The 24,959-nt window shown below is 39.0% G+C and overlaps 1 protein-coding gene across 1 annotated transcript in view; it reads right to left on the bottom strand.

Moving 5' to 3' along the window:
* LOC310926209 (cadherin-2-like) overlaps positions 1–24,959 on the bottom strand; it is a gene marked incomplete at both ends in the record, with an annotated part of 136,919 nt that overhangs the window by 44,558 nt on the left and 67,402 nt on the right. The window contains 5 exons of the mRNA XM_083888308.1: positions 8,331–8,516; positions 10,188–10,325; positions 12,595–12,767; positions 14,221–14,365; positions 16,756–16,911. Coding sequence (XP_083744434.1) covers positions 8,331–8,516; positions 10,188–10,325; positions 12,595–12,767; positions 14,221–14,365; positions 16,756–16,911 — 798 coding nt within the window. The remainder of the gene's footprint in view (positions 1–8,330; positions 8,517–10,187; positions 10,326–12,594; positions 12,768–14,220; positions 14,366–16,755; positions 16,912–24,959) is intronic.

Raw genomic sequence — 24,959 nt, 5'->3', positions numbered from 1 at the left:
TTATGGCCTACACGGCCCCTCATACACGGCACATTGAGCCTCTTCCTTTCTTCTCCCGCTCCTCATCACATTAATGTTTCCTCACAGCGCCTGTGCTTTATCGCTGCACATCCAGGATCGTGGATGCATCGGCGGCGGCGGCCGTGGATCTTTGATTTGAGGTGGCAGCTGATCTTAGATAATGCTCATAACCAGTTTTTAATAATAAACCATCATATGTTACTATTATTAGCGGCCGTACGACTATCAACGTTTACATTAATGCTTCAAACACTGTTTTATCTCCCTGCATCTAAGTTTACACATTGATGTTTACTGTTGCCATCTGTATGCTACATTTTTTTCCATCATTAAATAAATCTTCCAACTATTTTTTTTGATAATTTCTGTGTGTTTTTGTAAATAATTAAACCAAGCACTCAGATTTTTCAGCTTCTTTATTGTGAATATTTTCTGTTCACGTTGCTCCGTGAAGCAAAGGAATCATTAAAACTGATTGATTTTGGTTTGTGGACAAAACAAGACATTTGAGAACACCATCCTTTTTGAGGTTTGGGGAAACGCGGATCAATATTTTCCCAAATCGTCTGACATTTTATGGTTCCAAACAACTAAACCATTAATCGACATATTAATAATGTATGAAAATACAGCCCTGCCTCGAACTAGAGGTATTTCAACGATCCAGGACCACACACTTGGTGTTTAGTCAAACAATTTCAGGGAGGAAATACAAGGGATTTGGGATCTCACAGAATCTCGTGTGATTTAACGTGACTTCAGAATATAAACAGACATAAAGATGGACTGTCGGCTTCGTCATGGATTCTCACAAGTTACGGTTCTAAACAAAAGTATGCAACGTCCACCTCTCGGTCAACTCGCTCTCATCGGTTATTGGGGTTCTGCTCACGCCCCCCAATCACTGTTCAGTCGTAAATATCAGACATGCTTAATACTTATGATTTGAAATCGAGAAGACAACAGGATAATTTGGCAAAGCAGCTTAACCTGTAACTTCAAAATGCCCATTTGCCCTTTTTTTTGGTGCTAATATTAACCATAAAAGGGCCAGAAAATGTCCCAAAAGTGTTTTTGCCCATTTTTGCCAGAATAACTTTCAATATCTGGCAGTTATGTTCAATTTACTGTACGTGCAAGTAGTGTATTGACAATTTAAAATGAAGAAAAACAAAACATTTTACTTAGCAGTTGTACACGAACACCTGATTTTTGCGTATTAAATGTGCAATTTGAATAGCACAACATTTAAAATAACATTTGTTTTAGTTTTTGTCTCAACTTCAAAAAACAGGCCAAAATATGGAAAAATATGCTGATTCTCTGGCTTCCAAGCTTTCAGAAACCGGTGGAATTTTCCCAATAGCGCAAAACGTTGTGCAATTATGGTGATGCTTGCGTAAACGTGTTTTCTGCGATACGTTGGTGTTCAAGGGTTAAAATCGGAAAACGCCCACTTTTGTCAGAAGGGCCAGATCAGGACCAAAATCTGGCCAATTAACCTCTAATGTGGGGCGGAGCTTAAGTGTTACCTGCAGCCCTACGTTCAGTAAGTTAAAATTTGGTTTGGTAATTCTCATCAATGCAGCTTAACTTGGACGGAAAGGAAGGTAAAAGCAGCAGGAGATGCAAAGGTGGTGCCATAAAACACCGCCAGCGACAACAAAAAACCTCCTGTACACTGACAGTTAAACAGTAAAAAGGTGGTTAATTTTTAATTCCTGTCATAGAGAAAGGAGTAAAAGTAGCAGAAGACGCTGCACGTGACAAGCTTTGACTATGTTTTTTTGTTTTTTTTTCCCGAGAACCCGCACACGTCAAACACGAGATGAAAAGTAAACGCTTCCGTCCCACTGAGCTCAGCTGCTGCTTGGAGAACTACTCTCAACATGTGAGCAACATGAGATCAGGGTTCCTCACTGTGATGGTAAACATTCGCTTTGTACTCGAGCGACGTGAGACAAAGTAGCCTCGTCAGAAAGGTGTTACCAGCAGATGTACAAACATATCTGTGTGATGCCAGAAAGGACTATGCTTCCTGCTTCCCAACAGGGCGCAGACAATTGCTGATTGCTCTCGCCAACCGTGAGCAAATTTTGGGTGAAAATCATGTGCAAAGACAACAAAAAACACTCTGTTTTCCAAAGAATATGGTCTGATAGATAATATTACGAAGAACCTGAAATGTTGTTGCTACAGAGCGAAATAACATTCAAGCTGCACCCAGGGTCGAATTATTTTGTGAGGCAGCGGTCTGAAATTGTGAGATGAGACTGAAGTGATGTGTTGAATAGATTTGTTTCTGTGAAAGCTGAGGTGTTTGGTGTTTATCAGTGCTTCTCGAGCACTAATCAGAGAAGAGCTGTAACAGACTGTTGGTACTGAAATATGACTTTCTGCTGCATTTATTGTTTAGTCGGTGCACTACATTTCAAACTGACACTTGAAAAGCATTCTTCAGAAGCTGTAAGGTCACCTGTTCCAAGCTTTGAAAGAGAAGAAGATATCATTCTCCTCTCTAGGTCCCTGAGGTATTCCATCACCAAGTGGATAAACTAATCCTGACAAGTTCCAGCTGGAATTTAACTTCTACTCGAGGCTAATGTTGTGCACTAGTTGTAGCCGGAAGTAAGCCTCCTCGCTAACATGGCGACACAGGATTGTCTGTGTGTAATTGTAGAATTATTTCTGGCAAAGACAAATTTGTGTATAAGCTGTATATTAATAATGTAAATTGGTGTCATATCTATGCATAAAAGGGCTGAAACGGAGCATGTAATGAGAGAAAAAAGAAATGGGCCCAGTCCTGAGCCTTGGGGCACACCACACTGGTTACCTGTTATTGATGACCTTTTAGTACATTAAAATACTGGTCTTTAAAGTTGGCTTCAAACCATAAAAATAACATTGGCAGTAAATTAAATCACAATTATATTTTGTACATGAGGGGCTGTGTTAGCCGCCGCTACTTTTCACTGTTAATTGCACTTCCGTCATATTTGTTTCACAGTAAATCAGTCGTACATGTAGCACTGTAAACTTTTCAAACCATGAACCTGTTGCTACACTGGACCTCCGAGTTCCTCCGAGTTTAAAGCTGTATATTAATAATGTAAATTGGTGTCATGTCTATGCATAAAAGGGCCGAAACGGAGAAAGAAAGAGAAAAAAGAAATGGGCCCAGTACTGAGCCTTGTGGCACTCCACACTAGCTACCTGTTATAGAAGACCAGGCACCAGCTTTACCTACACTAAAATACTGGTCTTTAAAGTTAGATTCAAACCATAAAAATAACATTGGCAGTAAATTAAATCACAATTATGTTTTGTACATGAGGGGATGTGTTAGCCGCCGCTACTTTTCACTGTTAATTGCACATCCGTCATATTTGTTTCACAGTAAATCAGTCGTACATGTAGCACTGTTAAATTTTCAATCCATGAACCTGTTGCTACACTGGACCTCCGAGTTTCTCCGAGTTTAAAGCTGTATATTAATAATGTAAATTGGTGTCATGTCTATGCTCAAAAGGGCCGAAACGGAGAAAGAAAGAGAATAAAGAAATGGGCCCAGTACTGAGCCTTGTGGCACTCCACACTGGCTACCTGTTATAGAAGACCAGGCACCAGCTTTACCTACACTAAAATACTGGTCTTTAAAGTTAGATTCAAACCATAAAAATAACATTGGCAGTAAATTAAATCACAATTATGTTTTGTACATGAGGGGATGTGTTAGCCGCCGCTACTTTTCACTGTTAATTGCACTTCCGTCATATTTGTTTCACAGTAAATCAGTCATACATGTAGCACTGTTAAATTTTCAATCCATGAACCTGTTGCTACACTGGACCTCCGAGTTTCTCAGAGTTTAAAGCTGTATATTAATAATGTAAATTGGTGTCATGTCTATGCATGAAAGGGCCGAAACGGAAATGGGCCCAGTACTGAGCCTTATTGAAAACCAGGCACCAGCTTTACCTACACTAAAATACTGGTCTTTAAAGTTGGGTTCTTATTATGATTATATATAATCATTTATAAATTAAATTATAAATGCTGAACTGAAAAAAGGTGTCAAGAATGAGAAGGCAACTCAGTGAAATCAGTGATTTTGTTAACGTTACTTCAGAGCTGGGTCAATATCTTCCTTTTGTTCATCTTCAGTGAATGGGAATGCTGTGATCTGCTTCTTCTTCGTTTTTGATGATTGGAACACGGACACTTCTAAAACAGGCAGGACATGCAGGGTCGTGAAACACTGTTTCAAATGATTAGTTTTAATGAGATTTGTTGAACTTAAGTGAAACGCTTGATGTTAAGAGTGAGAGTAAAAAGACGTTTGCACGGATCTGTCCTTTGAGAACTTGTTTCTGTTCTGGACATTCTTTGAGACGCAGCTTGATGAAGCTCGACAGTTATCCTGGTAGTACGCAGGCTAGTTCAGAGGCATATGTTTCCATGGTTACTGAGCAGACACGCTGGTTTCACACATATGCGGTGGAGGCGTGAACTGGAACGCCTTCTCATTCACTCCAAATAGAGCGGCCTCCAGCATCGCAGAACCGCATTGTGGGTCTGTTGCTTTGCTTTTGCATCAGACATGTTTTTTACTTTTTTTTTAAAATAAAAACATGTCATGAAAATATACCGGCACAGATGCTAGCCACTCAAAGGACGTTTAACTGTTGAGCCAGCCAACAATACACGGCTTAAACAGAGGTCTTTAAAAAGACTGTTCTCCCCATGGATGATGAGGTTTTTTGTCGGATAAAGTGGACTAAACAATGGCAGCCACTTAGCCTCGTCATATATCCTCTATTTAACTAGATAACTGATGGTATAAAGCCTTGAAGAAATGCTAACCCACTTTAAGGCCTGTACATACCCCGCAAAACAGAAATGAACAACAACAAATCCTTCTCAATGGCACTAGATCTACATAATCCAAAATTGACAGTTTTTGCTCAGTTTCCCCCTCGGGTTAAGAGTCCGTGTGCCATCCTCGACAGCTCACGATAATTCCAACCCCACATCAATAATATTACCTAGTCTGCATATTTTTCCATCTATGCAACATTAATCGTCTTGATGGCGTTGATGATGTGTCAAGAACAACCTGTAAGAACTGCAAGAAAATAATGACGTCACTCTTTTCTTGCAGTCCTCCACAACCCAGTTCTGATGTTTTAAATTGAACATTGGTGAAACCAACAGTGATGTTCTATCAAGTCAAACCCTGTAAATGCGACTGTTGGGTCACGTTGGGTCATGTCAACTCATATGGACGTTTCAAGTTCTTTTAATGCAACGGAAAGATTTAAAACAATTAAATTAGGTGCAAGTTAATTTTGGCTTGATTTTCACCTTGGGGGCTGCTATCACTGGGGCAACGCACAATGCCAATATCGCATTTATCACCAGACGTGACCTGAAGTTTCCAGAGATTTTCTGCACGTTAAACCCTTCAGAAATGACCAGAAAGCCATGAAATAGTAATAATAATAATCTGAAGTGTCTCTGTTTACAACTTAGGCTGAAATGACTGTTGGGTCACGTTGGGTCATGTCAACTCATATGGACATTTCAAGTTCTTTTAGCGCAACATAGCGCAAAATACTGTGAATCGATTTTGTAATTAGCTGTATAACAAGTACAAATGAAATTCGGTGCAACTTAAATTTGGATCGCTTTTCACCATGGGGGGTGCTATAGCACTGGGGACAACGCACCATGCCAATATCACATTTTCGCAATTTTTCTGCATTTTAACCCCTTCAGAAATGACCAGAAAGCCATGGAATAGTATAATAATAATAATCTGAAGTGTTTCTGTTTATAACCTAGGTTTACCATTTACGACAGGAAAGTAAATGCAACACACCACTTGTTGAAGCGAACACCTCAAAATAAACCACAATGGTTGGATTATGTATTTCAACAAGAGTTAATAAAGAAGAACTGATTGTTGTTAATGGTGAACCTGCAATTTTACTACACTAAAAAGTGCTGGTGATGACTCATATGGTGTGTGACTGAGAAATAAAGGCTAACAACCATCTGCGTTAACGGTCATCTTACGTTAACTGTATTTGTTGGGCTTGGACAATATACATTTTGGCCAATATTTCCTCGGGTTCAGACAAAGAAACGCAGCCAAAGCCACAATCTAATCTGTATTCACTTCATATCAATGTTCATAGCATGACGTAACTTTATACTATTAATCAGACAAACTCAGAGAACGTTGTCAAACATCTGAAACTCTCCACCTGCTGCCTTGATATTCTGCCAACAGACGTCCTCTGCACGGAAATGTTTCTAATTGCATGTTATTGCACCACAGCTCTTCTGTCAGGTGTTTTTCCCACAGGCCCCGAAAAGTGTGAAAACTGCCGTCATCAAGCCTCTCCTAAAAAAAATAAAAAAATAACAGCCCCATATCAAATCTCCTGCCTCTGAGTCGAGGAAATGAGAAAGCTGTTCCACAGCAGCTGAACAACTTCTTGGCATTTAACAACAGATTTGATGTCTTCCAAACTGTTTTTTTTTGACCACAGCACAGAACTGAGGCGGCTCCTGTCGCAGTCTTCAGAGACAGCCGTACAAACACAAACAGTGTCTCAGTATAACTAGATCTTCTCACTTATACTGGCAATATCACGGAGACACTATAACTTGACACAGTTGGAGACACCACTTGGAGCCCTCAGCGGAGCAAACTTTGTCAGATTTTTTTTTTTGTACTACTTTGTAAAACCCACTTTTATGATTTGGTGTGTCTCTTAAAAGAGTAAATCTGTAGAGTTTAGCATGCTGTAGAAGATGTTTGTCCATTGTAGACTACTTTTTAAACAACGGTGGTCGAAAATGACAGCCTCCACAGAGAAGACCCACTGATGTTAATAAAAAAGACTAATTCTGTGTAATGAAAACAATGCTTTATACAGTCTGGTTATTGTACACTCATAAAAACTAATATTTGACAAATGGAAATCCTTTACCACAGAAAATGTCGTTATTTTCATGTTTTAGCTTTTACAACTAGCATCAATTGCTCTGTTGTAAAGGCCCTTGTAACTTTACATGATTTAAATATTTTGTTTGAATCAGATTGTTATTGTTTTTATATCAGTAATTGGACTTAACAACTATAACAACTAACCACCTAAACACATGGGGACATGTTCCCTGTAAAGTTAACAAATTAAGGCCATGGAGTTCCCCAAGGCTCCATCCTGGGGCCGTTTCTGTTTTGCAACCACATGCTTCCAATAGACCATATGTTAGGTATGTATGTTATCATTAAACTGGAAAAAGCCATACATTTATCTAACCATATCACATACATATGTATACAATTATGTATAAGGAAATATTCTTGGTCAGATTCCAATTAGTTGACACTTACAACATGGCAATTGTATGGTTGTACCGTCTTTACTCAGTAATAAGGATATTACTAATGCAATATCCATATTGGTAATAACAATAGTAATGTTGGCTTAAAAAGGAGATGCTTTTACAGCAATGCTCTGTGTACTAACCCTGTTTATTTTTAGTCATTTACAGTGACTAACTTAGTAAGGGGCCCACGGTTGGTTAGTGGTTAGCACTCTTGACTTTGCAGCAAGAAGACCTGGGTTCCTGGGTTCGAGCCCCGTTTGGGACAACTTTGGAACAAGGGCCTTTCTGCAAGGAGTTTGCATGTTCTTCCCGTGTGTGGGTGGGTTTTCTCCGGGTTCTCCGGCTTCCTCCCACAGTCCAAAAACATGCGATATGGGATATTAGGTGAATTGGTCACTCTAAATTGACCGTAGGTGCGAGAGTGTGAGTGAATGGTTGTTTGTCTCTGTCTGTGGCCCTGTGATGGACTGGCGAACTGTCCAGGGTGAACCCCGCCTATCGCCCAATGTCAGCTGAGATAGGCACAGCACCCCCCGCGACCCTCTGGTGGAGGATAAAGCGGTAGATAATGGATGGATGGATGGATAACTTAATAAGAGAATGACCATTATTGTCATCAATACAATAAATGACTATACAAATGTTTGGGAATCAAAATACACAATCACCACATTATAGAGTTGAAATGTATCCTTCCTCATTTCCCAAACAAAGATAGCTACTATAGGAATAAGATGGTATTGCCATAATATTAATAACCTTTTATACCCAAATTACCATATTTTTGCATTGCAGCTTTATATCCCTGCTATTAGCACTGAAGGAGAACATGACGTTGGCTTTCTTTAAACAAAGTTTCACATTCATTATTTAAATGTATGCGTGAAAGAGGTGAGTCTCACCTTGACCACAGTGAGCAGGCCCTCGTTGGTGGTCGGGTCAGTGGGGATGGAGAAGCGTCCGGTGGGGTCTCCGGCGATGATGCGGTACACTGCGCTCCAGGCTGACGTGTGAGGCTGGTCTTTGTCGGTCACGGTCAGGTTGGTGACGATCACGTTCACCCTGTTCTCGTGAATCTCCCCGAAGAACTGAAGTTGGAGAGAGATGGATAAAAAAACGCAGAAAAATTCACAGATATATATATTAAAACCTTGATAAACTAATGAGATCATCGCAGACATTACACTGCTCCTTATTGTCCAACCTATTTAGCTGAGCTGGGGAAATTGAACATTTCATTGGGGTCACACTGTAGCACAGTGGCAATCATTGTTGCCTTTGGGGGCCTCTCGATGGTTCTGTGTTCCCCCTTTGTGTGTGCGAGGGTTCTCTCCATGAACTCCAGCTTCCTCCCACAGTCCAAAAACATGCAGATGGGAGTTTAGGTGAACAAGTGAGTGTGAGAGTGAATAGTTGTTTGTGCAGGATTCTTTGACAACGAGAAGAAGAAGAAGAAGAAGAAGAAGGCTGCTGCTTCAGAGCCATTACTGTACACATCCTCTTTGATGTGTGTGTGTGTGGAAACCAGATTAAATCCAAAAGTGTGTGTTTGTGCGCTTATGCGTATATGTTTATATGGAGGATCAATAGATATAAACCGTTTTGGGAGAGTGTGGACATTTTGTCTTGTCCTCACAACTCCCACGTCTTCGCTTAGCATGCGATACAAGAATTCAAGTGTGAATATATTCTTGTTTCTGCTATCTCTTAAGGACAGGGGTCTACAACCCGTGGCTCTAGATCCTCATGTGGCTCTTCAGCCCCTCTGTAGTGGCTCCTTCTAGCTTCGAAGAAAAAAACTTTTCATGTTTTTCACACTTTTTTTTGTCAAGTTAAAGGCATAAATAAAAGTGTTTTTGATATTTTGTCCGTCACATTCAATTGAAAAACCTCCCACAAAAGCCATTTAAATAATGTGTACATGAAGAAGTTCACATTTGGAGTCCTGTCCATCTTTAGATCCATGTACTTAGGCCAGGCAAATTTTTCTCAGACATAAACTACATAAAATTGTACATAAAATGTCATTTCAAAGTCGTTTTTTATACACTTTAGAGGTTGGGTATCAACTTGCGACAAACTCTAGTGCTTTAAATATAGTATATGTGTTAAAAAATGTGATTTTATCATAATTTTAAGGATTTTAAGGCTCCAGATTATTTTTATTTGGGACAAAAATGGCTCTTTTTATACTAAAGGTTGAAGACCCCTGTCTTAGGACCAGTAGTCCTCATGAGGAACAAAATGTTGTCCTGAAGAGGCAAGTAGGGATGGGAATTGGTCAAAATCAAATTGGATCGGATATCGGATAGATAAAACACATTTGTGCTAGTTCTCTTTTCTTTTTGGGAGAACAATATTTGTAGAATTGTGTCTTTTAAATGACAGTTTGTGGCATCCTATTCGTATTGTTGCATCCCTAGAGGCATAACCTCATTTCTGATGAACTGGTTAAGTTTGTGGCTAAGATTTGGCTTTATTTAGTTTGTCCAAATGAATAGAGGTCAATGAAGAGTCCTTAAAAGGACAGCTGTGTGTGTGTTCTTGTACTATTCTCTCTGTGTGGACCCATCCTCATGTTCTGTCACTCACTCTTTAAGGGGGCTTTTTATGGTTAGAATTAGGGTTGGGTTAAGGGTTAGCCATTGTAGTTGTGATGGTTAAGGTTAGGGTAAAGGGCTGTTCATCATGTCTCTGAGTGTCCTCGCCACAAACATCCGTGTGTGTGTGAGTGAGAGGCAAAGAAAGAGAGGACTTACTGTGTCCGTGGTGAACTCTGGAGGGTTGTCGTTGACATCGGTGATCCTGATGACAGTGGTCGCAGTGTTGGACAGACCATAAGTGGGGTTTCCCTCCATATCTGTGGCCTGGATGATCAGCGTGTACTGAGTCACTTTCTGGAAACAAAGCAGAGAACAAAGACGGGCGTCAGACAGAAAAAGGAAATCTAATTCTCCGGTCTGTAAGTGAAGTTAATTCAGATGAAGTAAGTATCCCAATATTTATTATCCTCGGACAAAGGTAAATACATTTTTTTTTTTACGACATAAGTTCACAGTTCAAATATTACAGAGAATGTCACGGTTGTATAAATGTATTTAAAGCACTGTTACAGTTGACGACAGAAACAGAACTCTTTAATGAAAGCGTTGGAGAAAAAACATTAAAGGTATCATTAAACCCACATTTGATAATTGGTCTGGCGTTAAATTTAATGTCTCCTTAACTCAAACGACGCCGATGATTGTGAACCCTGCAACAACAAAGTCAACACACACCGATCGGCCGCGACAATAAAACAAGGTAACTGGCTTTAACACTGTGTGTGTGTGTGTACGCGTTTTAATGTGCGCTCATTTTTAACCATCTGTAACGTCAATTAAAACTTAAACATTTCACACATTCAATTATTTTCCCTTGGAAAAGTCAAGAACACAACGATCAGTAACAACATTGAAATCACTCTTTAATTGCTGTTGCTGATGTAGTGATGTGTAAAAAAAACAAAACAAAACAATAATTCACTGAAAACGTGCTGAAGAGCGAAGCAAATAAACAACATTAATTGAGAGGGAAGTCTGAGGGAAATTTGGACACACCCCCAATATTCACATTAGGCGTGAAGCAATTAAGTGGATAAATTATAGGAAGCAGAAAACGTCCCCTGAATTAAGAGAAACAACTAAATATAACGTAAGAAGATAGGGGGAGGAAACTTAAACGCCTAAAGACTTCAGGACGTACTTAAGGTGTGAATGTACAGTATGTAAAATTGCACTTTAAGAGTGTTGTAGCTGTCAGTTAGCATCAAAACTCAAACAATGTTTAGTTTGTCCATTGTAGGCTACTGTATAAACATGGTGGTCCAAACTGGCCGTCTGTAAAGCTGACCGTGATTATATCCTGATATAAATACAGTATTAAAGTATTACATTTGGGAAATATATGCACTTTAAGAGTGTTGTAGCTGTCAGTTAGCATCAAAACTCAAACAATGTTTCGTTTGTCCATTGTAGGCTACTGTATAAACATGGTGGTCCAAAATGGTTGCCGCTGTAAAGCTGACCGTGATATATATCCTGATATAAATACATTAGAAAAGTATTACATTTGGGATATATATGCACTTTAAGAGTGTTGTACCTGTCAGTTAGCATCAAAACTCAAACAATGCTTAGTTTGTGGGCTAAATGGACAAACTATGTAGCCCACATGGACAAGTTTTGATGCTAACCTGTCAGTTAGCATCAACCTAACTGACAGGTTAGCTAAACTGTCAGTTAGCATCAAAACTCCATGTGTGTCCATTGTAGGCTACTGTAGAAACATGATGGTCCAAAATGGCCGTCTCTGTAAAGCTGACCCTGATATATATCCTGATATAAATACAGTATAAAAGTATTACATTTGGGATAATGAAGAAAAACAACAATTTTGTTGATTGTACACATGTGAAAAAATTAGTAATTCCTCTTCATTTTTATGCCAAATTAAAACAATTTCACAAAAGACTTGCACACTGGATGTGTACCAACTTCCTATATCTATATAGATAGATATACTATCAATATAAATACATATCTGTTCATTTATATGACAATAACATATTGCCAAATATAATAATATTATATTTAATATATCTTAATATATCTTTATATCAATGAATCATAATAATGTATCTGTTATAATATAACATAATATATCTGCTGTTATGGTGTCGTTTGTGTATTTTGATGTTGTGCTGCTATTTCTTCTTTGAGCTATTTAAATGTTATGGTCCTGTAGTTGCTGCAGGAGCCTTAATTTCCCAGAGGGAAACCTCCCTGGGGATTAATAAAGTTCTATCTGATCTAATCTAATCTAAGAACCTAAAAAAAATGTTTTCATATTCTTGCACTTTTGCTCCAGGAAGCACATCAACCAAGTCATTCCAACGTGTTTGTGCAATGACCTTAAAAGTTGCAGACGTTTCGGGAACTCGCGCTCACAAACTCTCTGAACATCCACAAACAGCCAGGTCGCGCAGCCTCGGACCACACGCACAATCTTTGTGATGCAAGAGACAAACTACAAGCTGTTGTCCCTCTGCAGGACACACTGCAGGCTGAGGAGCATCTGCTCCATATGGGTTTAGAGGCTCAAAAATATCCACACACACACACACACCTCTCGGTCGAGGCCCGCTGCCACCGTGATGATGTCACCAGTTTTGTTGTTGATGGTGAACATGTTGGAGGAGGGGCTCTGAGGATTCTGGGAGAGGATCTTGTAGCGCAGCATGCCATTGGCCGTCTTGGGATCGTCTTTGTCCACGGACGTCACCGTCATCACAAAGGATCCTGGGAAAAACAACAACGGCAACAGTCAGCAAATGACCTTTATGTGAGCATGAAAATCCTTCGCCTAATTAAGAAGGATTACATACACAAGTGTGTGTGTGTGTGTGTGTGTGTGTGTGTGTGTGTGTGTGTGTGTGTGTGTGTGTGTGTGTGTGCGTGCATTACATATTTATGTTACTTCTTTAAGACACTTTTCTGGCATGAACACAGAACTTGCCTCGTGGAGGCCAAAAACCTGGTCCTAATGAGGCAGAACCTCATTTCTGTCATACAGATTTGGTTTCGGGCTAAGTGTTGAATTGTGGTTAAAGGTGCATTATGTAATAAATCTAAAGCAACTGGCCATAAAATCCTCCTTATAGTTCACAGAGACTCAGGAATAATGTTCACAAACTGAACTCACCAACAACAACAATACACACAAAAGTAATATTATATGGATAATAATAATAAAAAAAAAAAAATTTGCAGACCGCAAATTATGTCTATGTTTTGAAAACATGTTTTGGCATGTGGCGCCACCTACCGCCATCTACCAATCATTGCAGTCAGTAGAGTCTCAGCTGCCGAGCAACCACGGGTTTGCCAGTTACGTTACAATGGAGGAGAAAACGAAACCTAAAAGACCTCAGTTTTTTTGAATTTGAGTGTAGTAACCGTTTTTGGCCACATTCTTACATATGGCGCCTTTAAGTTAAAAGTTAAGGTTAGGTATTGTCTGGTCATGGTTGAGGTTTGCACTTTGTTTAGTTTGTCCAAATGAATGGAAGTCAATGCAGAGTCCTGCACAAACCTGTAGGTACCTGTGTATGTATTACTCATGTTGTGGGGACCTCAATCAGTTTTCACACTCACATTGTGGGGACTTTCTCCCTTACTGGGACAAAAAGTAAGTCCTCGTAATGTGACTATAAGGAAAGTGAGGACATTTTGGCAGGTCCTCACTCCTCACAAATTGACTGGGCTTTTTCCAGACTTAACACTTTGTTTAATTGTTTGAGGTGACTGTATATCTTTGTGAGGACCTACATATAAACCATAGGAAGAGAGGACATTTTGGCTGGTCCTCACAACTACTGTGTCACCACTGAGGATTCTATAAAAGAAGGTAAGTGTGCACAAGACTGTGTGTACTTGTGTGTGTGTTCTAGGTATTACTCATGTTGTGGGGACATCAATCTGTTTTCACACTCACATTATGGGGACTTTCTCCCTTATGGGGACAAAAAGCAAGTTCTCATGATGTGAAGACATGCTGTATGGTTAGGATGAGGTCAGTAGTATTTATGAAATGCAAGTCAACGTAATCTTCCTCTAACGTCATGGAAAACCAGTGGTTTTGGGGTCATTTTAGTAAAGTGCGGACATTTTGGCAGGTCCTCACATTTTCAGAATTAGGGCTTAGTTTTAGAGGGTTAGGGTATAAGGTGTACAGGTGTGTGTGTGTTGGTACCAGGCTTGGATCCTTCGGGGACAGAACCGTTGAAGATGGTGTGCGTGAACTCTGGCCGATTGTCGTTCTGGTCGATGACGTTAATCACGATGTCTATGGGATTCTCCACCTGGTTCCCATTCAGGTCCACAGCATGAGCTCGCAACTGCACACACAGCACAGAATGAACACATTTATGTGAATAAACAGTGACTAGGCCACTTTTAAATGTTTTTTAAATCTTCAGGAGTTAACGACCAAACATGTTCTACTTAGACACACTGCATGCTAAAACTGCTAACACGCTGACGTTAAACAGGTCAGTGGCGGAAAAATTGGGTTAATTTATTCTGCGGTTGAAGCGTTAATCATTTTCAAATTGAAATCATAATGTGACACAACACAATTAGCAAATCGCAAAAAGGCTGCTATATATAGCAAACTGTGCCACGAGTGAATGAGATAACAGCAGATTATCTTGGAAATCAACCTTCCGTTTAGAAGAAATACATCTGACATTAGGAGCATATTTATATAAGGTTTGACTTATTTCTAAGAAGTTTGTGTTGTCATGTAAAGTTTAATGTTAGAAATTGATTCTCTTTTTCCGAGAATCACCCCATGGCTAAAATAAGCTGAAGTAGAGGAAAAAATAAAAAAATATCCATAATTTACAAATACCTCTGATGTTTCCAATACTAAAAAAAAAAAGGAAATCCAGTCCCGAGGGACACAATTTAGTACACACTGTGTGCTATAACGGTCAGACCAGCTGAATATACTGTAGCGCTGGCTATTACACAGCTCTGGGCCCCAATAACTCATTCCTTTACATTCCATTCTTGTACAGTATCAGGCTCAAAAGAGAAGCAAAGCCTCCCTCATGAATAAACATGTGGCCAATCCCGGCTCCTCGCTCTGACAACTACATCCAATCACATGAATATTCATGAGACAGCTTAAATGCAAATCACCCTGCTGCGACTCCAGATTTCCACTCCCCTGTGTGTGTGTATGTGCTTGCGTGCGTGCGTGCACGCTCGTGTGTGTGTGCACGTGCATTCCAACAGATCAAAAGGTGAGACACTGCTCTCAGAGGTGGATGCGACTGTATTAGATATAGCGCGCGAACAGCGAGAGCTCTTTTAAAAGAAGGCCTTCTTCATCTCCCCCTGCATGAAAGTAGAAATGACGGCAAAGATGAAAAATAAAAACAGGGGAATGACATGTCACCGAGATGGCGAGGCATGCTGGGAGCAGAGTCACACATCAAGAGCAGCAGGAGATAAATCTTTTTTTTTTTTTTTTCTAAAAAAATGGCCTTATTTTTCTCGGTACATAGACTGATTTTTTTTTCTAATGCATTTTGATCTCCAGGCTCTTGAGCTTTAGCGCAGCAAATTTAAAATATTACAATTGTTGCAGGGGCATTGGAGGAATATAAACTAATAATAAGGCCACTGCTGCTTAAACGAGGTTATTGAAAACAAAATGAGGCATCTGAGTTTTTGAGATAATGCTGGCCGTCGACTGATTTATTTGTCTTTTTTTTCCATAAAAAAAGACGTAATTTTCTGGATACTGAAATCTTCTTAATCTCAAAATTCTGCATATTTTGCTTTAATTTAATTTTTGTTCACTACTACCACCAAATAATAATTCCTTGTATGTGTCCATGCATTTGGTGAATAAAGCTGGATTTCAAAGTCAACCCCCCCACATATGTAATCTGAGGAATTCTGACTTTAATTCTCGAATTCTGAGATTGAAATTGAAAAATATCCCAAACTTCTATCTCAGAATTATGACTTTTTACCTCCCTCAGAATTCAGACTATAATCTCAGAATTATGAATTATTTATTAAAAAAAAATAAAAATAAAAATTTCACTCGCTCAGAGCCGTTTCTTGCTATATGCGGACGATGCAGCCGCATAGGGCCCCACAGCCACCAGGGGCCCCCCAAACTGCAAGTTCAGACTATTTTATTATATTTTTGAGAATTAAAAGTACCTGTCTTTATTTGCATGCATTGGATGCATTCGTTATGCATATATTTGCAAAGCATGTAAGTGTTTGTGGGGTAATCAGAAAAAGTTAGGAATCTCGACCTCGAGTTTGAAAAAAATAGGAGCCCCCAAATAGTATCTGGCATAGGGAACCCCAAACAGATAGAAACGGCCCTGCACTCGCTAATCCTCTTCCATACAAACCTCAAGGGAAATTGTATGAATTTAAACGCACCAAACCAAAACAAAGCAGAAAACAGACTCTGGGCTCACAAAGATGGGGAGCTAAGTATTAATTTTCGAGTGTTTTGTACAGCAATTAAGGCTGAATTATGCTTTAATGGATGTAAGCTAGCATAATGTGCTAATTCTGTGATATTTACATTGATGCTTTCTGTTGATTTTTGTTGATTTATGTACACCGGGTTACTTAAATAAAACAATACTTTATGTATCTTTAGATTAGAGGAAGAAGAAGAAGAAGAATCAATCAGTCAATATCAATGGAAACACAAATAAATGTACATTTTCTTGAAGAAAACTCTTACGTGAAAGTTGGAGATGTGCTCTCTGTCCAGAGGCTTGGTGACTGACAGCTGGCCCGTGATCGGGTTGATGATGAAGATGCCGGTTGGGGGCTGGTCGGCCCCGGGGCCCGTCACGCTGTAACGCAGCATCCGGCTATTGTCTCGGTCTGAGCGGATCTGGAGAAGAGACAACAAGGGGAAAAAGGGTCATTGCGGCATGTTTTTGCTAAATGAGTTCAGAACTGAATGTAGGTCATGGATCGAGTCAGGAATTATTAGATGTTCATCGTGGTGATAATCTAATATTTGTTAATAGTTTTTATTCCATCTTATTTCTAAGACAAGTAGCTTTTTTGTTCTATTTTCACTTATTATTTTATTGTTGTCTGGTATTTTAAGCTGCGTTTGTATTATTCTCTGCTCTTATTTCAGTACCTTCATCCTTCCATTGACTTACATTTACATTGGCTTCTAATGTTTCTTAATTGATGAAGGTGTTTCCTGACAGTTTTGTCTCTTTCTATGTGATTTATTCTGAATCCATGACCTTGTTGAGGGTCTATGGGTGGGTGTGGTGGAGAGGTCTATTGTGCCTTTTTGTTTTACTTGTTGAAGTTATTTTGTGCCATATAAATAAAGTTTGAGCGATTGATTGATTGATTGATTGATTGATTAATCGGGTCATATAGTTAGCTTTGGATTCCAGTCACACAAACAGTGACTTCAGACTTGACTCGGACTCAAAGACAGTATTTAAAGGCGCCATATGTAAGAATGTGGTCAAAAACAGTTACTACATTCAAATTCAAAATACCTAGGTCTTTTAAGTTTGGTTTTCTGACGTAACTGGCAACCCGTGGTTGCTCGGCAGCTGAGACTCTACTGACTGCAATGATTGGTAGACGGCGGTAGGTGGCGCCACATGCCAAAACATGATTTCAAAACATAAACATGATTTGCAGTCTGCAAAATATTTTTTTTAATGCAAATATTTTGTCTGTACTGTTGTTGTTGGTGAGTTCAGTTTGTTATATGGACATTATTCCTGAGTCTCTGTGACATATTAGGAGGATTTTATGGCCAGTTGCTTTACATTTATTACATGATGCACCTTGAATGATACCAATCGTTTCGTTGGTTACTCCTTTACTGTATTATTCTGAGATCTAAAAAAGTTTGTTCGCACTGTGAAAGTCAATTTTTTGTGTTTGAAAACTGTTAAATGTAAGAAATAAGTAGGTCAACTATTGTAAAAGCCTCCGGGGCTAATTTAGCTGCCTGGGCTGGTCATATTAGCTGCGTAGCCTTGCTGTATTTTACCTTCTCTACTCTTTATTATTGTTAAATATCAATAAGAAAAGCATATTTTTTCCCCACCAAACTTTATTCATTGATGCTTCATGGACATGAAGAGGATTTAATCAAATGAGATTTAAAAAGAAAAAGAAAGCGTTTTAGAGACCAATTACAAACTGCATTCAAATGTAAAAACGTGAACGACTGCAGGTTCAATGGCAAAGTTCAACATTCCACCAACTCGAAAAACAACGTGGCAACTGCGAGAGGGTTTTAACAGCGACGTACCCTGGAGGTTGTTCAAACTGAAAAACTCTGATTTCTAAAAAAGATTCAAACATTTCTAACGCTGTGAAAGGTTAAACGAGCGCATGAATTAATTTACCGATCCATTGGTATGAAGTCAAAAAGGAAAAAAAACATTCCTTTCAACGTTTCTTTTCTCGGTCACATCGGTGGATTAAAACTTCTCAATTTTAGAGTGAAAGGAAGACAATGAACGCTGTATAAAAACATGACGTGGGCAGCACGAGTAAAAAACCCCAAGGTCTCTGAATTATGAGGATTTTTCACACATTCATTAACTTCTCAAACTTTGTCCCAAACAGTCAGTAGCAACAGGTAGAAGGTGTTGTCTTATCAGCGCATAAATTAACACTTTATTTAAACACCTAAGACAAGTGTTGACACCAGCTGCAAGAAAGGCTGCACATGGTCATTTGACAACTACCATAAACTTTATATTATATTTTTTACATATACAGCCAATTCCAATTCCTATCTTAACCCTGAATCTTAACCCTCAAGCCCAACCCTTAATCTTAACCCTCAACCTCAACCCTTAATCTCAACCCTCAATCTTAACCCTCAAGGTCAACCCTTAATCTTAACCCTCAAGCTCAACCCTTAATCTTAACGCTCAATCTCAACCCTCAAGCTCAACCTTAATCTTAACCCTCAAGATCAACCCTCAATCTTAACCCTCAAGCTCAACCCTTAATCTTAACCCACAAGCTCAACCCTGAATCTTAACCCTCAATCTTAACCCTCAACCTCAACCCTTAATCCCAACCCTCAATCTTAACCCTCAAGCTCAACCCTTAATCTTAACCCTCAAGCGCAACCCTTAATCTTAACCCTCAAGCTCAACCCTTAATCTTAACCCTCAAACTCAACCCTTAATCTCAACCCTCAATCGTAACCCTCAAGCTCAACCCTTAATCTTAACGCTCAATCTCAACCCTCAAACTCAACCCTTAATCTCAACCCTCAAGCTCAACCCTCAATCGTAACCCTCAAGCTCAACCCTTAATCATAACGCTCAATCTCAACTCTCAAGCTCAACCCTCAAACTCAACCCTTAATCTTAACCCTCAAGATCAATCCTTAATCTTAACCCTCAAGCTCAACCCTTAATCTTAACCCTCAAGCTCAACCCTTAATCTTAACCCTTAATCTTAACCCTCAAGCTCAACCCTTAATCTTAACCCTCAAGCTCAACCCTTAATCTTAACCCTCAAGCTCAACCCTTAATCTTAACCCTAAAACTCAAACCTTAATCTTAACCCTCAAGCTCAACCCTTAATCTTAACCCTCAAGCTTAACCCTCAAGCTCAACCCTCAATTTTAACCCGCAAGGTCAACCCTTAATCTTAACCCTCAAACTCAACCCTTAATCTTAACCCTCAAGCTCAATCCTTAATCTCAACCCTCAATCTTAACCCTCAAGCTCAACCCTTAATGTTAACCCGCAAGCTCAACCCTCAATCTTAACCGTCAAGATCAACCCTTAATCTTAACCCTCAATCTCAACCCTTAATCTTAACCCTCAATCTTAACCCTCAAGCTCAACCCTTAATGTTAACCCGCAAGCTCAACCCTCAATCTTAACCGTCAAGATCAACCCTTAATCTTAACCCTCAATCTCAACCCTTAATCTAAACCCTCAATCTTAACCCTCAAGGTCAACCCTTAATCTTAACCCTCAATCTTAACCCTCAAGCTCAACCCTTAATCTTAATCTTAACCCTCAATCTTAACCCTTAATCTTAACCCTCAAGCTCAACCCTTAATCTTAAGCCTCAATCTTAACCCTCAATCTTAACCCTCAAGCTCAAGACTTAATCTTAACTGGACCTCAGAACCAAGTGTTGAGGGTTATTTTGTCACTTAGAAATGGGACACCCCTAAATGCAGATACGTCTTCAGACTGTAGGGGGCAGAATAACGCGAAAGCTGCGTCCAGTCTGTCAACTCCAAAAAAGAAGAGGAAGAAGAACACATTTACGTCAGGATTATTTAATACGATCTGTTTGTCAGTCAAGTTATTAGGTTATCAGTTAGTTATAAGATGATACTCATACAAATACCAGGCCGGCTATTGACAAAAGATCGTAAAATAAAAATAAATGTTACGCAACAATGACGTCAGTAATCCATAATATGGGCCTAAACTAAGATAATACAATGGTTTTCATCATTTTTATCTCTATTAACAAAGAAAATACTTAATTTGTAGCGTACTCGTTTTGCTGCTTTCGGCGCCATCTTTGTTATATCAAAACACGCAATGCATTATGGGTAGCCCTCGCTCCCAAGGGTGGTCTCGGAAAATCTCAATATTGAGGGCGATACAGCCCTTAAACTTGCCCCTCAACTTAATTTTTCTGAGAATCGGGACAGCACTTGCACTAGAGGGAGCACATTTTTGAGATTGAGGGTTAAGCAAGGAATTGGAATTCGCACAAAGTCTCCAAAGAGGTTTATTTCATCTATAATCTGTCTGTCAAAGCTACAAAGCTGTCGGGGAAACAGTTTGGTATCTTAGTAATGCTTTTATTTTCCTGTCATTTCAGATCCTGCCCTTCATGCAATCACCCTGCCCTTCATGCTGCTCCTTTGCCCTTCACCTCACCTGCAGTTCATCAGCTCCACAGTCTATAAATGAGCCCACATTCACTTCACTGCTGCCAAACGTGTGTCACAGGCCGAACTATTCAGGAGTCAGGGGGTTCTGGCTGCATGATTTCTGCTTCTGGGTTATTGCCAATTTTATTTTATTATTTATCAGCCTGTTGAGTTGATGTTTACCCTGGTTTTGACCTTGTTTTGAGCTCTGACCAAGTAAACTGAACTTCCCTTGAAGTGAACTCTTGTTTTATTTGCTTTAGATGACAAAAAACAAAAAGGTTTACGGGGGTGATAGAACATGATAGAAAGGAAGGTTTTGATGTTGATGTTTCCCAATGGTTATTCTGTGGCTCCAACAAAGCTGAGACAAAAAAAAAAAAGTTAGGGCTAAAATAATAAAGGCTGTAATTTACGATGCAGTGACTTGGACCCAGGGTTTTATTTTACAACGTCCTCTTAATCATCCGTTTCAAATCATATTCAACAGTGTCATATTGATGTTCTATTTTTGTTTGTTTTACATCCTGTGCCGGTAAACCACGATGATGGTATCTCACATCATAAATAAATCCCCCACCCGAAAAATCCATCAATCCATCCATTATCTACCGCTTTATCCTCCACCAGAGGGTCGCGGGGGGTGCTGTGCCTATCTGACAGTGGGCGATTGGCGGGGTACACCCTGGACAGTTGGCCAGTCCATCACAGGGCCACATATAGAGATAAACAACCATTCACTCACACTCTCACACCTACGGTCAATTTAGAGTGACCAATTCACCTAATCCCCGAATCTGCATGTTTTTGGACTGTGGGAGTAAGCCGGAGAACCCGGAGAACATGCAAACTCCTTGCAGAAAGGCCCTTGTTCCCAAGTTGTTCCAAACGGGGCTCAAACCCAGGAACCCGGGTCTTCTTGCTGCAAGAGTTCTAACCACTACACCAACCGTGGGAACCCAAATCACATGATTTGTCAGAAAATTCTATTAGAAATGTCCCCAGCCAGGGTCATAACTTGAATATCGTCCCATCTAAAGAACCAATATGTACATATTTATATATGTGAAAATGTTTTGGCCAGATTTTACTGCACCTTTTGTCCTCAGCCATTCGGATGCAGACGTGCTTCATTTATCAAGCAGACAAAGCAGCCTGGAGTTGTAGCAGTTTGTTTTGTGAGCGTCCACAAACCTGCGTCTCTCATCACTGCATTGAGATGGATGATCATGTAAATATTACTGTGACACGCCGAGGCTGTGCTGGGGGGGAAAAAAAGCAAATTCACAGCCGACAAAGACGGAAAAGGCCGGAGTGTTGAAAGCCTTGGATGCAGGTATGATGTGTAAACAAAAGCCCACTTTGAGGCGCAAAGTGACGCCTGAATATTAATGAACGCCACATCATCCAAGTTAAATAAAAGCAGGCTGCCTCCAACTCATAACTCCACGTGTGACGTCTATTGAACGATCCTTCCTCGATTGCTTTTCCTGAGGTTTATTCCTTTTTTTGTGAATAAAAGGGCTGTTTTGGTGAGTTATTCTTTGCGCTCGCCACACGAATAGAGGATAGTGAAGGTTGCATCTGTCCGTCATGACAATAGTGGGCGGCGTTCTGATCATTTGAGGGCAGTCTGAACAGATTATCTGGCCAAATTTACCTGTAGTATGATGAGTTTTTTATCAGCACGTCAGCGTTCTCAGTACCGTAATTCCTAAACGGTTGAATCACTACCAGGTATCCAAAGTGTATCTGGGAAACATGGGCAGAAGCACTCACTCTTTTTTTTGACAATTCTACATCCGTAAATCGAGCTTTCAAAATTAAAAGGCACCAGAAATGGTCAACTATTTAATGACAGCTATTTTAATTTTCTTCAATTTCAATAAATAAACGGTTCAGTACATAAAGATGTCACATTTATGCACTGTGCAAACACCTAATCAGCATCAACTCAAATAGTTTCTTCAACTTTCAACTGAGGAGGAAAAATTCAATCTTTTATCATCGGCTATTTTATGACTTTTTTAGCTGTATGAGCAGAAAAGTACGGAGTGAAATGAAAAAAAATCAATAAATAAAAAAAAAAACTGAAATCTCGAGTTTCCATAAAATGATGAAAAAAATTTTTTTTATTTTTTTTTGGGGAAAAAAATGATGACAGACATTTCTTTTTTTTGGAAACTCGAGATCTCGACTATCCACAAAATGATGAAAAAAAAAACTACTTTTTTTTTTCGAAACTCAAGATTTTGAGGTTTCAACGTCAAGATTTTGAGTTTCCAAAAAATTTAGGAAAAACCAAAAAAAAAATCATATTTTTTTGGGAAACTCGAGATTTTAATTTTTAATGCAATAATCAAAGAACGCATTGACCAGGAAGCTCCAACAACCAGCTGTTACATCTGTGTTAGCTGTGAGCAGTTAGCTAGCACTCGTCCTGTTTGAGACCAAAGAACAAACCATTTGTTTTTTTACTCAGTTTCAGATCAAGCTGTTCAATTGATTTCGTCATCTCAGCCATGATTTTAATCCAGCTTTCTTTCATTTTTGGCATATTTTTCAGTGTCAAACATAAGAGAGCGACTCGCTTCTGAAGTGCAGTTTTGATCATGCACATTTCTGGTGAGATAATCCCTAGAATTGTAACTGAAATAAATGATTTTAAACACATGCCTGTATGTAAAACAACTCTTCCTGAATATAAATGTTGGATTATGTACAGATTATAAACCCCAGAGAGAAAAACCTTTATTCATGAATCAGGGCATTATAATTAAAATGGATAAACTGTGACAGACACATTTTGCATCAATCAGTTTATTTTAAATTGTTTCGGGAACAAAGTTTATTGTTGTGCTGAAATGATGAAGTCATTGCCAAATGAACTAAAAGCTACTTTGATAATCAGTTACCTCTAATTAAGTGTTGTTTTTTAATTAAATAATTAGGGTAAGCTCTGTGATTATTCAGCTTCACAAAATGTGAATTTATTAGATTTTTTCTTCTTTGCTCCATTTAACAAAGAAATCATTAAAAGTGATTGATTTTGGTTTGGGAACATCATCATCATCATCATCATCATTTTTTTGGGGAAACTTGATTGATCAACTATTTTCTGACATTTCGTAAACCAATCATGGAGTCAATAAATCGTGAGTTGCGGCACTAGTTTGTTGTCAGGATTAACCTGGTGAAGCTGCTTTTAGTCGCTTCTGCTTCAGTAATCTGTCAGATTTTATTAGTCATGTCTGAGTGGAACAATAGCATTCCTTTGTGCAATTCATTATCTTTGTTATCCTGTGGTTGACTTATGAAATCATGTTTAATTCATTTAATCACAGTTAAGAGACAATTCTGTTATGTTCTTTTATTTCTGAATATTGATTTTCTAACATGTGTGATTGTGTTTTCTAACGGTCCTTGGTGTGTGTGTGTGTGTGTGTGTGTGTGTGTGTGTGTGTGTGTGTGTGTTCTTGTACTTGTGGCATACTGAGGACCAGTGAGGGTTTTTAACAAACAAAGTGAGGTCATTTTTACAGAGTGAGGACATTTTGACAGGTCCTCAATTTGTTTTCATTGAAATCACTTCCTTAGGGTGCTATAACATGCTATACTCAATTTGTCTGTATGATGTTTTTGTCAAATTTTGGACCAAAAATTTTGGGTAAATTACTTTTTTTTTTAATTTTGGAAGACATAGTATAGTATGACGTTTTCGTCAAATTTTGGACCAAACATTTTGGGTACATTTTTGGTATAAAATTTTGGACGACATAGTATAGTAAGACCTTTTGTCAAATTTTGGACCAAAAATTTTGGGTAAATAACTTTTTTTTCAAATTTTGGACGACATAGTATAGGATGACGTTTTTGACAAATTTTGGACCAAAAATTTTGGGTAAATAACTTTTTTTCTAAAAATTTTGGACGACATAGTATAGGATGATGTTTTTGACAAATTTTGGACCAAAAATTTTGGGTCAAATTCTTTTTTTCAAATTTTGAACGACATAGTATAG

The sequence above is a fragment of the Microchirus variegatus genome (genome assembly GCF_963457635.1).
Source record: "Microchirus variegatus genome assembly, chromosome: 4".
NCBI classification, from domain to species: domain Eukaryota; kingdom Metazoa; phylum Chordata; class Actinopteri; order Pleuronectiformes; family Soleidae; genus Microchirus; species Microchirus variegatus.
Note: the sequence above shows the minus strand (reverse complement) of the source record. Positions and strands in the feature narration are given on the sequence as shown.